This window comes from Bos grunniens, chromosome 10, assembly GCF_055505025.1.
Source record: "Bos grunniens cultivar Pamir isolate PY7600 chromosome 10, Bosgru_T2T1.0, whole genome shotgun sequence".
NCBI classification, from domain to species: Eukaryota; Metazoa; Chordata; class Mammalia; order Artiodactyla; family Bovidae; genus Bos; species Bos grunniens.
In genome coordinates, this window is record NC_141174.1 from 23,990,742 (window position 1) to 24,008,585 (window position 17,844).

Genomic DNA, 17,844 nt, shown 5'->3' on the forward strand with positions numbered 1-17,844 from the left:
GCTCCGGGAGTTGGTGATGGACAGGGAGGCCTAGTGTAGTGCAGTCCATGGGGTCGCAGAGTCAGACATGACTGAGCGACTGAAGTGACTGAGACTTAAAGACTTCTATTTGTTTCCCACATTCTCTTCTCCCCCTATTTGTCATATAGGTAGAAGCTCTGACTTTTAACAGAGCACATGGTTATCTAGAATAAAGACTACACTTTCCAATCTTCTCCGTGGCGGGATATAACCACATGAATAAGTGGCCAATGGGATGTGAGTGGAAGGAATGAAGGCAGCCTTTGGGTCATGCTCTCAAAGGGAAGGGACCGGAATGTGGTCATGAGGGTGAACCACCTTCAAACATGCGCAGGCCTCCCCGCAGAGCTAGGCTGCTTATGTCTGGAATGTCACATGAAAAGGAATGGATTTTTTAAACACATGTACTGCCTGGCTCATCCTGTTTCCTAAATCTCAGGCTTCAGGTCTTTCATCAACTTTGGAAACTTTAAAGGCATTATCTCTTGAAGTCATGCCTCTCTTCTCCACTTCTGGAATCTTCAAAAAGGATCTTGTCATTCTGGCATCCACGTCTTAGCCTGTGTCTTCATCTCTCTGCATTGCCCTCGAGTCTGGGTTATGTCCTCAGGCCCATCTTTCCATTCCTGAGGCCTGTCTCGCGTGGCGCCTTATCTGATGTTAATCTAGCCACTGAGTATTTCATTTCGGTGCAAATATTTTCCATGTCTAGCAGTCCTATTTGGTTCTCTTTCTGATCTTTTTGGATGATGTCCTGTCCTCGTCTTATATTTTCAATCACTTTATTATGTCTTCAATAGTTTTATTTTGGGGAGGGCGGGGGCACACTGACTGGCTTGTGGGATCTTAGTTCCCCAAGCAGGGACTGAACCTGGGTCCTCAGAAGTGAAAGTATGGAATCCTAACCACTGGCTGCCAGGGAATTCCCTCAAGTAGTTTTGAATTCATGGACTTTATAGTGTCTTGCCCACAGTTCTTAGAACAGTTGGAACAACAGTTACTAGAAATTCTTGGGGGGCGGAATTGAGTCCAGTCTGTTGCATACATGGACTCTCACTCACTGTGGGCTATTCTCTCAAGTATTCAGTCACTGTGGATCACATATTCGCTTTCACTAAGGACTTTCCTTTTTCCTGTGTAGGTAGACATTTGTGTCCTTGCCTGAGAGGTAAAGGGACTTGCCCTCAGTCACAAAGCTAGAAAGTGGCAGAGCCAGGTAGTCTGGCTCCAAAGCCTGGGTCCTTGTCACCAGCAAGCAGGCTGCCTTCCACAGTTCACACTCTTAACAGAGGGTGAGCAGCAGGGTGGGGATATCCATTCTCCTCTCCTAAAATATCGCGGGGACCTTCAAGATGGCAGAGCAGTAAGATGTGGCGATCACCTTCCTCCCCACAAATACATCAAAAATACATCTACACGTGGAACAACTCTCCTAAAATATCTTCTTTCTCTGAGAGAAAGAAGTATTACTTCTTTCTGAGTAATACTTCTGAGAAAGAAGTATTAGGGGAATAATAGAACCTCCACTGCAGACACCCATGACTCAAGAAGTGATCCAAGACCAAGGAGATTTGTAGCATTTCTTTGGTGTGTTACAGGGAGAAGCAGAGTCGGAAAGAATGCCAGATGACAGATTAGTAAACTGCTTAGATTTTGATCTTTGAAAAAAAAAAAACCTACCTGGGTTTTATTTTATGAGTGTGGGAAGCACCTTATTAAAAGTTCACCTTCCTTGTATTACTAGTTTTGATTTGCATTTCTCTACTAATGAGCAATTTGAGCATCTTTTCATGTGTTTATTAGTTGTCTGTATGTCTTCTTTCGGAGAAGGCAATGGCACCCCACTCAGTACTCTTGCCTGGAAAATCCCATGGATGGAGGAGCCTGGTAGGCTGCAGTCCATGGGGTTGCTAAGAGTTGGACACGACTGAGTAACTTCACTTTCACTTTTCACTTTCATGCACTGGAGAAGGAAATGGCAACCCACTCCAGTGTTCTTGCCTGGAGAATCCTAGGGACAGGGGAGCCTGGTGGGCTGCCGTCTATGGGGTCGCACAGAGTCGGACACGACTGAGGCGACAGCAGCAGCAGCAGCAGCATGTCTTCTTTGGAGAAATGTCTGTTTAGGTCTTCTGCCCACTTTTTGATTGGGTTGTTTTTCTGGTGTTGAGCTGTATGAGCTGCCTTCGTATTTTGGAGAGGGGTGGGATAGGGTAGGAAGTGGTAGGGAGGTTCAAGAGGGAAAGTGAAAGTCACTCAGTCGTGTTCGACTCTTTGTGACCCCATGGACTGTAGTCCATGGAATTCTCCAGGCCAGGATACTGGAGTGGGTGGCCTTTCCCTTCTCCAGGGGATCTTCCCAACCCAGGGACCGAACCCAGGTCTCCCGCATTGCAGGCGGATTCTTTACCAGCTGAGCCAAAAGGGAAGCCCAAGAATACTACAGTGGGTAGCCTATCCCTTCTCCAGTGGATCTTCCTGATTGTAATTTAACCGGGGTCTCCTGCATTGCAGGCAAATTCTTTACCAACTGAGCTACTGGAGAAGCCCTTTCAAAAGGGAGGGGACACATGTATACCTATGGTTGATTCATGTTGATGTATGGCAGAAACCAACACAATATTGTAAAGCAATTATCTTCCAATTAGAAATAAAATTTTTTAAAAAGTTCACCGTACTGCAACAGGTACTAAATAAGCCCTAGAGATCAAATTCACAGTATAATGAATATAGACAACAATATTGTACCCTAGGGCTTCCCTGGGGGCTCAAATGGTAAAGAATCCACCTGCAATGCAGGAGACCTGGGTTAGGTCCCTGGGTTGGAAAGATCCCCTGGAGAAGGGAATGGCTACCCACTCCAGTATTCTTGCCTGGAAAATTCCATGGACAGAGGAGCCTGGCGGGCTACAATCCATGGGGTCTCAAAGAGTTAGACATGACTGAGTGACTAACACTTTCACTTTTCATTGTGCTATAATCATCAAACTTGCTGAGACTAGAATGTAATTATTCCAACCACTAAAATGATAATTATGTAATATGATAGACAAGCTAATTATTGCTGCAATGGTGATCATCCATAATATATAAATGGATCAAATTAACATGTTGTACACCTTGAATTACACAATGTTATATGTCAAATATATTACAATCAATCAACCAATCAATCAAACCTCTAAAAAACAAAAAATGAAAAGAAAGTTGGCCTTCCCCAACTCTCCTCTCTGACAGTGATTTCTTCAGGGACCTTAGAGACTACCTGCTCCCCAGGACTCACCTTGTCGGCCAGCAGCTCTCTGATCTTGCTGGCCTGCAGTCGGAACCGGAAGAGCTGGGTTTCTAGGGCCAAGCAGCGCTTCTGCCAGTCCACACTGGCCCGCGTCTCCACCGTGAGTTCTGCCATGATGGGAGCACCTTGTGGAGATTCCAGGGAGCCCTGAGGACCAGCATACAGAGAGGGGAAAAGATAAGTGTGTGAGGAGGAGTTCGGTGGGGAAAGGAGGAGATCGACGGAAAGCAGAGGAAACAGGGTGGGGAAGGTAAGTGAGCCTGGCTCTCCCTCTGTCCCATGGGCAAGTTCTGAGCTCAGCTGGTCCTGTTTCATCATATGGCAGCTGTGCAGCCTCAGAAAAATCACAAAACCTGAGAAACCGCAAGGAGAACCTTGTCTCACTGTTACAGAAGTGAAAAGCAGGGCTCACTGGTTTTTCATTCAATTATCCATTTAACAAAAATGTGTTCATTACAAATATTCAGTGCCAGACACTGTTCTAGACATTGGAGATGCAAAGGGAAATGAAAGAGGTCCCCCTGTCTTTTCAAACAACTCTTTGGAAAAGTCTAATTGCAAAATTACAATGTAGTCACAATTACTAATCAATATGCAAATAAGAGGAAGCAGAGAAATGGAGTGGACTGTGCTAGGGGGAGGGTGTTGAGGGAAAGCTTAAACTGGGTAGCAGATTCATCCATGATCACAAGGCTAACTGGAGATAGAACTGTGATTCCCAGCTGGGTACTGATTTTTTACAACAATAAAGATTTCAGATGGGGAAAAAAAAATGGAACGAAAGTGTAATTTTCAAATTTCCTTGACAAGTTTCTATTCAGTTGGGATTTCATATGTTGTCATCAAATCATCCTGTTTTGGAACAGATTCCCACTTTCCTTTAAGTTATAAAATGCAAACCAGAAAATTGGTAGATATTTTTCTATAGCCTCTGGAGGAAACCGTGGGCTTCCCAGGTAGCTCAGCTGTAAAGAACCCACCTGCCAATGCAGGAGACACAGGAGACACGGGTTCGATCCCTGGGTTGGGAAGATCCCCTGAAGGAAGAAATGGCAACCCATTCCAGTATTCTTGCCATGGAAAATCCCATGGACAGAGGAGCCTAGCGGATCATTCCATAGGGTCGCAAAGAGTTGGACACAACTGAGTGACTAAGCATGCACACACACTGGAGGAAACCACAAATCTTTAGAATACATTCCAGACAGATGCAGAACAAGCCAAGCAGACACCTATAATATCCCCAGCCAGGGGAATTTACCCAGATGTCTCCTGAAGAGAAACAAACCTGGGTCAGGGATGAGAAAATGAAGAAGAAGAATGTGTATATGTGCATGAGAAGGGAGATATAGACGCAGAGGGGGAACAGAGCAGAGAAGGGCTGGAAGACACATCCATCACCAGGACTTTTTAAATCCCCTTTCTAGGGTGCTTTCCACTCCAGTACTCTTGCCTGGAAAATCCCATGGACGGAGGAGCCTGGTAGGCTGCAGTAAGTGGTGTCGCTAAGAGTAGGACACGACTGAGTGACTTCACTTTCACTTTTCCCTTTCATGCATTGGAGAAAGAAATGGCAACCCACTCCAGTATTCTTGCCTGGAGAATCCCAGGGACAGGGGAGCCTAGTGGGCTGCTGTCTATGGGGTCAAACAGAGTCGGACATGACTGAAGCAACTTAGCAGCAGTAGGGTGCTTTTAATAATTATGCTTGACAATAAGCATAAATTTGGTCTGTCCTAAACCATGACATATGGTCTCCCTACTATCAGGTGATTTTAAAGAATGATTGTTAATTTTCTAGGTTGATACTTTTTTTTTCATTAAAAAACTGGGGGCAATATTGGAAATAAAAGCAAAAATAAACAAATGGGACCTAATTAAAATTAAAAACTTCTGCACAACAAAGGAAACTATTAGCAAGGTGAAAAGGCAGCCTTCAGAATGGGAGAAAATAATAGCAAATGAAGCAACTGACAAACAACTAATCTCAAAAATATACAAGCAACTCCTACAGCTCAACTCCAGAAAAATAAATGACCCAATCAAAAAATGGGCCAAAGAACTAAATAGACATTTCTCCAAAGAAGACATACAGATGGCTAACAAACACATGAAAAGATGCTCAACATCACTCATTATCAGAGAAATGAAAATCAAAACCACTATGAGGTACCATTTCACGCCAGTCAGAATGGCTGCAATCAATAAGTCTACAAGCAATAAATGCTGGAGAGGGTGTGGAGAGAAGGGAACTCTCTTGCACTGTTGGTGGGAATGCAAACTAGTACAGACACTATGGAGAACAGTGTGGAGATTTCTTAAAAAACTGGAAATAGAACTGCCTTATGATCCAGCAATCCCACTGCTGGGCATACACACTGAGGAAACCAGAAGGGAATGAGACACATGTACCCCAATGTTCATCGCAGCACTGTTTATAATAGCCAGGACATGGAAGCAACCTAGATGCCCATCAGCAGATGAATGGATAAGAAAGCTGTGGTACATATACACAATGGAGTATTACTCAGCCATTAAAAAGAATACATTTGAATCAGTTCTAATGAGATGGATGAAACTGGAACCTATTATACAGAGTGAAGTAAGCCAGAAAGAAAAACACCAATACAGTATACTAACGCATATATATGGAATTTAGAAAGATGGAAACAATAACCCTGTGTACGAGACAGCAAAAGAGACACCGATGTATAGATCAGTCTTATGAACTCTGTGGGAGAGGGAGAGGGTGGGGAGATTTGGGAAAATAGCATTGAAACATGTATAATATCATGTATGAAACGAGTCGCCAGTCCAGGTTTGATGCACGGTACTGGATGCTTGGGGCTGGTGCACTGGGACGAACCAGAGGGAGGTGAGGGGAGGGAGGAGGGTGGAGGGTTCAGGATGGGGAACGCGGGTATACCTGTGGCAGATTCATTTCAATATTTGGCAAAACTAATACAATATTGTAAAGTTTAAAAATAAAATAAAATAAAAAAATAATAATAATAAAAATAAAATAAAAATAAATCTACTGTTTATTCTCACCCTTCAAAAAAAAACCAAAAAAAAAAAAACCGGGGGCAGGGACTGTGCTATGTAGCATGTGGGATCTTAGTTCCCTGACCAGGAATTGAACTTGTGCCCTCTGCAGTGGAAGCATAAGTCTTAGGTTGATAATATATTTTAATGTTATCTTTTAGAGATAAATATGGCTTACAGGTGAAACGATGTAATGCCTGGGGTTTGCTTTAAAACACTTCACCATAGGAGGTGAGAGGCTGGTATATAGGAGGTGAGAGGCTGGTATACAGGAGGTGAGAAGCTGGTATATAGGAGATGAGAGAGATATATGCAATAAGACTTGTCAAAACACTGATAATTTCTTAAACTGGGTGATGGGTATACTGGTCTCTCTACTTGAATATATGCCTGGAATTTCCCATAATAAAAATTTGTCTTTAGAGAACAGACTTGTGGTTGTCAACGGGAGTGGGGAGAGATGGACTTGGAGTTTGGGATAAGCAGATGAGAACTATCAAATTTAGAATGGATAAACAACAAGGTCCTACTATAGCAGGGAACTATATCCATTCTCCTGGGATAAAACATAATGGAAAAGAACATTAAAAAAGAATGTATACACCACATTAACAAATTGAAAGATAAAAACCATATGGTTATCTCAACAGATGCAGAGAAAGACTGACAAAATTCAACATCCGTTTATGATAAAAACCCTCCACAAAGCAGGCACAGAAGGAACATACTTCAATATAATAAAAGCCATATATGATAAGCCCACAGCAAACATTATCCTCAATGGTGAAAAATTGAAAGCATTTTCCCTAAAGTCAGGAATAAGACAAGGGTGCCCACTCTCACCACTATTCAACATAGTTCTGGAAATATTAGCCACAGCAATCAGAAAAGAAAAAGAAATAAAAGGAATCCAGATTGGAAAAGAAGAAGTAAAACTCTCACTGTTTGCAGATGACATGATCCTCTACGTAGAAAACCCTAAACACTCCACCAGAAAATTGCTAGAGCTAATCAATGAATATAGTAAAGTTGCAGGATATAAAATTAACACACAGAAATCCCTTGCATTCTTATACAAATTAGGGAAATTAAGGAAACAATTCCATTCACCATTGCAATGAAAAGAATAAAATACTTAGGAATAAATCTACCTAAGGAAACAAAAGACCTATATATAGAAAACTATAAAACACTGATGAAAGAAATCAAAGATGACACAAATAGATGGAGAAATATACCATGTTCATGGATCCAAAGAATCAATATAGTGAAAATGAGTATACTACCCAAAGCAATCTATAGATTCAATGCAATCCCTATCAAGCTACCAACAGTATTTTTCAGAGAACTAGAACAAACAATTTCACAATTTGTATGGAAAGACAAAAAACCTTGAATAGCCAAAGCAATCTTGAGAAAGAAGAATGGAACTAGAGGAATCAACCTGCCTGACTTCAGACTCTACTACAAAGCTACAGTCATCAGGACAGTATGGTACTGGCACAAAGACAGAAACATAGATCAATGGAACAAAATAGAAAGCCCAGAGATAAATCCACACACCTATGGACACCTTCTTTGACAAAGGAGGCAAGAATATACAGTGGAGAAAACACAATCTATTTAACAAGTGGTGCTGGGAAAACTGGTCAACTACTTGTAAAAGAATGAAACTAGAACACTTTCTAACACCATACACAAAAATAAACTCAAAATGGATTAAAGATCTAAAGGTAAGACCAGAAACTATAAAACTCCTAGAGGAAAACATAGGCAAAACACCCTCTGACATAAATCACAGCAGGATCCTCTATGACCTACCTCCCAGAGTAATGGAAATAAAAGCAAAAATAAACAAATGGGATCTAATTAAACTTAAAAGCTTTTGCAGAATGAAGGAAACTATAAGCAAAGTGAAAAGACAGCCTTCAGAATGGGAGAAAATAATAGCAAACAAAGCAATTGACAAAGAATTAATCTCAAAAATATACAAGCAGCTCCTGCAGCTCAATTCCAGAAAAATAAACGACCCAATCAAAAAATGGACCAAAGAACTAAATAGACATTTCTCCAAAGAAGACATACAGATGGCTAACAAACACATGAAAAGATGCTCAACATCACTCATTATCAGAGAAATGCAAATCAAAACCACAAAGAGGTATCATCTCACACCAGTCAGAATGGCTGCTATCAAAAAGTCTACAAACAATAAATGCTGGAGAGGGTGCAGAGAAAAAGGAACCCTTTTACACTGTTGGTGGGAATGCAAACTAGTACAGCCACTATGGAGAACAGTGTGGAGATTCCTTAAAAAACTGGAAACAGAACTCCAGTACAACCCAGCAATCCCACTGCTGAGCATACACACTGAGGAAACCAGAATTGAAAGAGCCACATGTACCCCAGTGTTCATTGCAGCCTTGTTTACAATAGTCAGGACATGGAAGCAACCTAGATGTCCATTGGCAGATGAATGGATAAGAAAGCTGTGGTACAAAAACACCATGGAATAGTATTCAGCTATCAAAAAGAATGCATTTGAATAAGTTCTAATGAGGTGGATAAAACTGGAGCCTATTATACAGAGTGAAGTAAGTCAGAAAGAAAAACACCAATACAGTATATTAACACATATATATGGAATTTAGAAAGATGGTAATGACGACCCTATATGCAAGACAGCAAAAGAGACACAGATGTAAAGAACAGACTTTTGGACTCTGTGGGAAAAGGCGAGGGTGGGATGATTTGAGAGAATAGCATTGAATCATGTATATTGTCACATGTGAAATAGATCGCCAGTCCAGGTTTGATGCATGAGATAGGGTACTCAGGGCTGATGCACTGGGATGACCCTGAGGGATGGGATGGGGAGGGATGTGGGAGGGGGGTTCAGGATGGGGAACACATGTACATCCATGTGATTCATGTCCATGTATGGCAGAAACCACTACAATATTGTAAAGTAATTAGCCTCCAATTAAAATAAATACATTTTAAAAATAAATAAAAAAGAATGTATATATGTGTATAACTGAGTCACTTTGCTGTACAGCAGAAATTGGCACAACATTGTAAATCAACTATATTTCAATAAAAAAAAGAGAGATGAAAAAATTTGTCATTTTAAAAAAATCTCTTTTCCCTTCTTCAGGAGACACATGGTCTCAGAAAACCCAGCCACCTCCTGTATGTCACTAAATATTACCCTGGGGCACCAGTGAGCCTGTCTTTGGTAGGTTCACCACCAATATGCCTCCCACCTGACATGTGACCTCTACAATATCTTTCTCCCATTATACACCACAAACAGCTATTATCTACTGAGTCCTTATTGTATACCAAGCACATGTGGCCTCTTTCATTGTCATGAGAACCCATGAGACAAGGAGTGGGAATTAGTCCACACTCTCAGGTAAGGACTCTGAGGAACAGAGTCTGTGGCTGGTAAGCAGCAGGGCTGAGATTGTCATTCTAAAGTGCCTACTCTTAGCCACTGAGCTCCTTACCCATCCAAAAACTGCAAGAACTGATTTCACAAAGAGTGGAATGGAGAAGACTTCCCTGGTGGTCACTGGTTAAGACTCCAGGTTCCCAATGCAGGGGGCCCGGATTCCAGCCCTGGTCAGGGAACTAGGTCCCACATGCGACAGCCAAAGATCCTGCATGCTGCAACTAAGCCCTGGCACAGCCAAATAAATAAAAATAAGTAAGTATTAAAAAAATTAATAAAAACTTGCATTGTTTTTTAAAAAAGAGTAGAGCAGACTGTTAAGAATGAAACATTTTATAGGCTCTCTCAAGATCCTCAGTGCAAAGGTGAACCTATACCTTAGACTTCCCAGGGCACCCTGGTCTCATATATTCTGACCCTTTATCCTCCATAAGCATGGAGGATATTTGTCATGTGCCCTTTTTGTTTAAAAAACAAGGTCAGTAGACCTGTAGAGAAAGGCCCAACAACGAAACCACTGACAGGTCAGGTGATGGAGCCTTTCGGTTCTGGGCACTCAGAACGCTGGACACATGATCTCAGTCCTGCGCTCCCAGAACTGTCATCCCAAACAATTCGACATTGTGACCTCCCAGCGATCCCCACCTCAAAAGACTGGGACCAACTGGAACGGGCAGGAAGACAAAAGACAAAAACAAAACATGACCTTCTCTGAGCTAAGATCACAGCTGAAAAGACACAACAGAACCTTGTGGGGCCTCCATAGAAGGCCCGGAGGCTTCATGTTTAGTTTTCTTTGTCCTTTAGAGGGGATTTCACTTTCCCTGCCTAAGTACAAAAAGTGGCGGACCGAAGCTAGGACCTTGGAATCCTGCAACCTAGCCCGGGGCTAAGAATTAGCAGTTAAAAGCACCCAAGTAAAACCAAAGGGCAGCAGAAACTCAATTCTTTTGTGTTGTTTAAAAAAAGTTTGGTGAGTGTTAATTCCCTCTTACCGATTGCCAAAGCTGCAGCTCAGATTCTGCTGGAGGGCAGAAACCCAAATTATCAAAATCTCCAGGGACTTTGGAAATAAAATACATCACTGGTCTCTACCCCACGGTGATACCTGAGATTATACCTAGTCTGGAAGGAGTTCTTTCCCCAATCCAGCATCTTCATGACATCACGGTTTTTAGAAGTGCTCAGCTTAATCCTCTCCCTGCCTTGGGGATGCTGGTGAAGGAGCTGGCACTCTTGTTAGGCTTGTCTCAGCATGTGAGTGGAACTAAGAGGTTTCTAAATGGATCTAGAGCAAGGTGCCTGCTGTGAAATCAAGACCCAGAGGCTCTTTCGACAGAGGCAGGTGGCTGGAGCTGCAGCTTTAGTATACAGGATGTTAGGGGGAGATACCAGTAAGTTGAACCTCAGCTGCTAAGTCACCTTGCATTTGAACCGCCCATAAAGATGTGCAAGGATAAGCAGAAATGAACTTGCAGAATGGTCCTTAACTCTTCAAAGCATTGCTTTGTCAGGTGTTATTTCTCTCGTTACCCTCTCGATATCCCCGAGATGGAGGCCAAGTGATACAATTCACACTGAACAGGTGAGCAAACTCCTCGCATCGGTGACTTGCTCAGGGACACAGAGGCAAGTAGTATCAGAGCTGGACTAAGAATCCTGATCTCCCAACATCTAGAACTGTCCTCTTTCCATGAAGATGCTTCTATAGTGGCTGCTGCTGCTGCTGCTGCTGCTAAGTCGCTTCAGTCGTGTCCGACTCTGTGTGACCCCAGAGACAGCAACCCACCAGGCTCCCTCGTCCCTGGGATTCTCCAGGCAAGAACACTGGAGTGGGTTGCCATTTCCTTCTCCAATGCATGAAAGGGAAAAGTGAAGTCACTCAGTCGTGTCCGACTCTTAGCCACCCCATGGACTGCAGCCTACCAGGCTCCTCCGTCCATGGGATTTGCCAGGCAAGAGTACTATAGCGGCAGTGGAGTCTTATGCTACCAGGCTAGCCTAATGAAGATACAGCATTAATGTGCTGCGTTAGATGGGGAAATGACAGAAGGGATATGAGCTGGGGACAAACCCCAGCTCAACTGTTTGTTTCACGTTTTATCCTGGAAAGCTTCACACACACACAAGTAGGGAGGACAGTACAATAAATCCCCATGTGCCCTCCGGCCAGCTATAATGATCACCAACTCATAGTTGCTCTTGTGAAACCTAGTTCTCAATTCCCACTAGTGCCCAGTGTGCTGAATGGCTTGGCAGGCAAGAGTCAAATGGCTGCCATGGCCTTGGCACCTGCTTTAGAACTCCCTAAGGCTCCCAGCGCTCTGGACTGACACGGCCACAGAGGTTAGCAGAGACATGCCTCAAGAGGCAGGGGCCATGGGTAGAAGGGTGGTGGAAAGAGGCAAGAGGAAGTTGTTAGGTGACTTCAGTCTGTATCAGAGAAAACACAAACTTGACCTGGGATAGCTCTGGAAACTTTAGGGATATGGACCAGAAACGGACAAAATGCTGACAGTAAATTTAACTTAACCAATTTTTGTTAGATGATTTCTATGTGTGAGGCTGGAGACACAAAGAGGAACAAAGACCCTGTAGTTTGTGAGGTTTCAGGTCTATGGTCTGAATATCCTGCAACCTTCCTGCAAAGACGGCCAATCAGAGCAAGTGCCTGAAGTCGCTGCAGGAGGCATCAGAAAGTAACAGGGACTGCGTTCTGGGTGCAGTCTCCACTAGGCTGTCCTGTGTCACCTCACTGTGGCTCACTCCCTGAGCGTGAGCACCTTCTGTGAGTCCCACTCACTAGCAGTGGGCTTCTGAAAGGGCTGTGCAGATGAGGCTGACTACCTGCCCAGCTCTGGGCAAGGAAGAGCCCCTTTTCTGGGGATGAAGCCGGAGGGAGGGTGAGTGCACACAGGGGCACAGCTCCCTCAATCTGATCTCCGACTGTTATCTGATCAAGCCAACAACATGCATTTTACCTCTTTCGCATGCTGAGTGAGCATCCCATTTCACAATGGTGGGAGAGTCAGGAAAAGGTGAGCATGTTACAGACTTCTGGGACACAAATCCCAAAAGGGGCTAAGAAATCCAGGAATATAGCATCCCTCAGACAAAAACCAACAAAAAGAAATGGCAGAGTGTAGTACTCAAGATCCTGAGGTTTGGCGCCAAACAGACCTGGGTTTGAATACTGACTCAAGAACGAACTGTGACCTTCAACCATCTGCTTGACTTCTCTGAACCTATTTGAAATTGAAGGCAATAATATTTGAAAGGAGCACAATAATATTAGATCGAACCATGTGAAACTGTCAACACTTAACCATTTTTTGACTTTCAAAAATGGCAATTTCATAGTCCACACTATGCTGGATTTTTTTGAGAATCAAAGGAGGTATTATAATACAAAAGCCTGGCACACAGGAAGTACTCAATAAATAACAGCTACTATCAACAAACAAAAGGCAAACCAACAGTGCCCTGGGCATATTTGGAGATGTGCTCAACACCATTATCAGAGAGCAAGTCAGGAGATTTTTTAAAAAGTCTTTTATCTCAGGACTTTTATCCTGATGGTCCAGCGGTTAAGACTCTGGGTTTCCAACGCAGGGGGAATGGGTTCGATCTCTGGTCAGAGAACCAAGATCCCACATGCTGTGCAGTGTGGCCAAATAAAAAAATTATTTACCTCTTTGTTTTTGAATACTAAGCAAAAGAGTATGTATGTACAAAGAAAGGCTTCTTCCCACCCCTGAACTCCAGGCAGAGTTTTCCCCAGAGGCAACCACTGTTAGGAGGATTTGAGTCTTTCTGAGATGTCCCTGCATATACAAGTGTCCATATGTATGCTGCACACACACACACACGCAAATGGTGGCATACTATACACACTGCACTTAATGTAACTCAGAGAGCTTCCTATATGTGCGTGTGTGCGTATGCATGCATGCTCACTCAGTCTGACGCTTTGCAACCCCATGGAATGCAGCCCACCAGGTTCCTCTGTCCATGGGATTTTCCCAGCAAGTACTGGAGTGGGTTGCCATTTCCTCCTCCAGGGGATCTTCCTGACTCAGGGATCAAACCCATGTCTCCTGAGTCTCCTGCACTGCAGGAGGATCCTTTACCACTGCGCCACCGGAGAAACCATGTACATATATAATAATATATACCTGCCCCATTCTTCCCTCAAGCTTTTTAAGAGCTATATTGTATTCTCTTGTATGGCTATTACCTGATTTCATTTGAGTCCCTAATTGACAGACACTTGGGTTGTTTTAAACCTTTCACTAAAACTGTGCTACAATGAATACTCAATGAATAGACATTATTTCATACACATCTCAGTTTATCCCAAGGATAAAGTCCCAGAAATGGAACTGTACCGCTGAGTGATGTACATTTTGCAATGGCCAAAGAGTTCCAACTGCCCTCCCCTGAGGCTATTCTAATTCATACTCCAGCCAGCAATAAGCACCAATTTCCCCACAGAGGTGGTCGGTTTTTAATTCGTTTTTCACAGAAGGGTTGGCCAGAGAACACAGGATGGTGGCTCAGTGGCCAGACTGCTATGGAGTCACTTGGATCAGTAGTGAGGGGATCCTGACACCAGCACCAGCATGTGGAATGCACTCTTCAACCCACAGGGAGCACAGAGTTCTGCAGTTACACAGCCTCAAATGGGGCTTCCCCGGTGGCTCAGGCGGTAAAGAATCTGCCTGCAATGTGGGAGATCTGGGTTTGATTCCTGGGTCAGACAGATCCCCTGGAGAAGGAACTGACAACCCACTCCAGTATTCTTGCCAGGAGAATCCCATGGACAGAGGAACCTGGCAGGCTACAGTCCAGGGGTCCCAAAGAGTCAGACACGACTGAGCAATACACACACACAGCCTCATAGAGAGAAGATGGGAACAATATGGAGCACTCCTCTGCAAGCAGAGTGACTTCTTCCGGTAGCTGATGCCTTCTGGAGAGGGCAGAAGGGGTGCCAGAGGCATTTTCTCAGCTCACTTGTTAGTTTCAATTAGTAACCCAGCTCTGAACAGGCCCCCTCAGCAGCCTGTGGAGAAGGAGGGTGGTGAACAGCGATGTAAATGCAGTTTAAGAGGCTTCCGTTTGAGTCTTGCCTCCTCCACTTTTCAGTTATATGACCTTGGGCAAGTCACTGTTTTTCCGAGTCCTAATTTCCTCCTTTATAAAACGGGGACAATAACGTGCAGAAACACTCGAAGTGGTGTTCTATAAAGAGTTAAGTGATGTTACCAAAGACACAATGTTTGCAGCATAGAAGACAGTCCAAAAAGTTTAAGGAGCAAATAACTTTTCCACTGAAGTTGATATTAAAATCATCTTTCAAGCAGCAGTTTTAGCCAGAACTAAAGCTTTGTCCTTAAGTTTCATGAGGTGTATTCATAGTAAAAGCTTACTTGTCCCTTGGCAGGAACAGATCCAGAGCTTCCCTGGTGGCTCAGTTGGTAAAGACTCTGCCTGCGATGCAGGAGACTTCCCGCAACACTTAGGTTCCATCCCTGGGTGGGTGAAGATTCTCCGGATAAGGAAATGGCAACCCAATGCAGTATTCTTGCCTGGGAAATCCGATGGACAGAGGAGCCTGGCAGGCTGCAGTCCATGGGGTCTCAAGAGTCAGACACGACTGAGCGACTAAACCACCAGGCACAGATCCAACAGAGAGCAGATCTACTCCCAAATGAGGGTCTTCATTGCCCCTGCCACCTGCATTAAGACCCCCCGCGCCCCGGTGACCGATTCCTCTCTAAGGCTTCTAGGACGCAAAGTTCCTGCTGTCATTTGGCGCCCGACTGGTTTTCTCTTCTGTTTGGCTGACCTGCCTCCATAAATCAAGCCTAATCCACCGGGACCCTAAGAGAACCACCTAGGAATCACAGAAGCGATAACCCGAGATGAGACCGGGAAGAAAGCGGGAGCCTGCTAGAGCTCAGGCAACTCGGTGGAAAGCCTGCAGGTTCGCTCCGAGGGCCCTTCCAGGGAGCAACTGGATCGAGCCTGTCCCAAACTCCGGATCCTCTCCAGGAAGGCTACTCCTCGCCTGTTGGTGCCAGTTCCCCGAGCCCGACGCTCCGTTCCCAGCGCTCCTGGCTGCTAGGAGCTTGTTTCCAGGTAGGGAGGCACCTGCTCCGGAATCGCCCTCCGGCCAGAGGCAGCGGATCCTCTCTCAGTCTAACCAAACACCCTCCCGGGCCAGCGAACCTTCACTCCCACGCCCGCGCGCACCGTATCTCTGCCCGAGGGGCTCCCGGGGGCCGCTCACCTCCAGCCAGATCCCGGGCGTCCCCGCCGCGCACCGGGCACACGGGCGCCTCTGGCGCGCGTCCGCCGCTGACCTTGCGTCGATCTCGCCCGAGTCCTCCGCGGCCGCCGGGTCTCCGCTCCCCGGCAGCAGGGGTCGGCGTGGGCGGGGCGGGCCGGGCTGGCCCGGGAGGTTTGCCCGCCCGCTGGCTGCACAAAAGCCGAGCCGACCTCGCAGAGCCCCATTCAATACTCCGCCGCGCCCCCTCCCCGCCCGCTCCTTAAAGGCAGAGCGCCAGGCTGGGTTCCCGGGGCGGCTCGCGGAGAGGCACAGGAAATGACCTCAGCAGGCTCCAGCCTCCCACCTCTCGGCACCGCCGGGCTCGTCCCTGGGGCGGCGGGGGCGGCGGCGGGGTCCCGCGGGCCGAGAGATGTCCCGAGCTCCGGCCCCGAGCTCTCTGCAGAGGCCGAATCAGCGGCCACCTGGGGCGGCCGGGGCGCCCCAGCATCTCCTCAGCTCACAACCAGCCTGAGACCCTCCCTGGATGGGGCGCAAGACCAGACCCTCCCCCGTCCCCCCTCGAAAGGAGGTTCCCGTATTGGTCGAACGACTTGCAGGAACCGTCACGCCTGGATATTTGGAGCAGAAATCCTTATTTCAAAGAGTCTGTCCCATTGGGAGACCAAAGTTCTAATATGTAATATGAAGGAAAAAACAAAACTCACCGCAGCCTAGAGGGTAACTTGCTTGCGTCCGTACGTCTGTATGTATGCATGCACGCATTATTTATTTTAAAGGAGCCGGCGGGCCGAGGAACCGGAAAGGCAAACAGGACGTCGCCTGCGCGGGCAGCTCACCGTGCACCCTTGCAGCCCCTGCGCTCACCAGTACAATCCTAAACCTGCCGGGGGTTGGGGATGGGGGTGGAGTACTCAGTTTTTAGTTAGGTGGATATGGGGTAAAGACGATGAATATGGAGAATATTGCAGGAAAGGATCCACGTTTCATAACAGCTTTCTTCCCCAATCCGGCAGGCTCTCAGGCTAGTTCTGAACAGAGGCAGACTCACCAGAGTTTCTCCCCAGGGACTTTGAAAGTTTCTTTCCAAGTGGTAGTGCCTCCCCGGCTGCACCCCACGTTTGAATCTGAGTGTCTGGAGGTTAGGCTGGAAAGTTGTGCAGTTAATAAGGCCTCCAAGTAATTCTCATGCACAATTTTGAGAGCCCAGAATCTGGAAAGCTGACTCATGTAGTTCAGGAGGCCAAGGGCGAAAGTTCAATAGGGTTAATGGGACTTCATGAGCTTACACGAGAGGGCAATGGCAACCCACTCCAGTACTCTTGCCTGGGAAATCCCATGGACGGAGGAGCCTGGTAGGCTGCAGTCCATGGGGTCGCGAAGAGTCGGACACGACTGAGCAACTTCACTTTCACTTTTCACTTTCATGCACTGGAGAGAGAAATGGCAACCCACTCCATATTCTTGCCTGGAGAATCCCAGGAATGGGAGCCTGGTGGGCTGCCTTCTATGGGGTCGCACAGAGTCGGACACGACTGACATGACTTAGCAGCAGCAGCATGAGCTTACACATGGACTCATACCTCCTGAGGATTGGAATAGATCAACCCCAAACTGTGGGTAACTGGCCTGTGTCCCCTTCAAGACTGGAAATATTGCTAAGGAAGCCCCAAAACAAGTCCTGTGGAGTTTGTCAAGGAGACTTATGCTCATTCATGCATGCATTCACTCACT

At 45.6% G+C, this 17,844-nt stretch overlaps 1 protein-coding gene across 3 annotated transcripts in view; it reads right to left on the reverse strand.

Annotated features, from left to right (window-relative positions):
* PLEKHH1 (pleckstrin homology, MyTH4 and FERM domain containing H1) overlaps positions 1–17,247 on the reverse strand; it is a 58,984-nt gene extending 41,737 nt beyond the window's left edge. Inside the window, exons 1-2 of one of the 3 annotated variants that reach the window (XR_015134132.1) lie at positions 16,114–16,309; positions 3,305–3,463 (exon numbers count right to left, since the gene is read on the reverse strand). Coding sequence is in view for 2 of the 3 variants with exons in the window: in XM_086320124.1 (XP_086176250.1) it covers positions 3,305–3,430 (126 nt within the window). In the remaining variant the exon portion in view is untranslated. Of the gene's footprint in view, positions 1–3,304; positions 3,464–16,113; positions 16,421–16,817 lie in introns of those variants that run through there. The other 2 variants (XM_086320124.1, XM_086320125.1) reach the window with 2 other exon arrangements.
* Between the last annotated feature and the right edge of the window lie 597 nt (positions 17,248–17,844).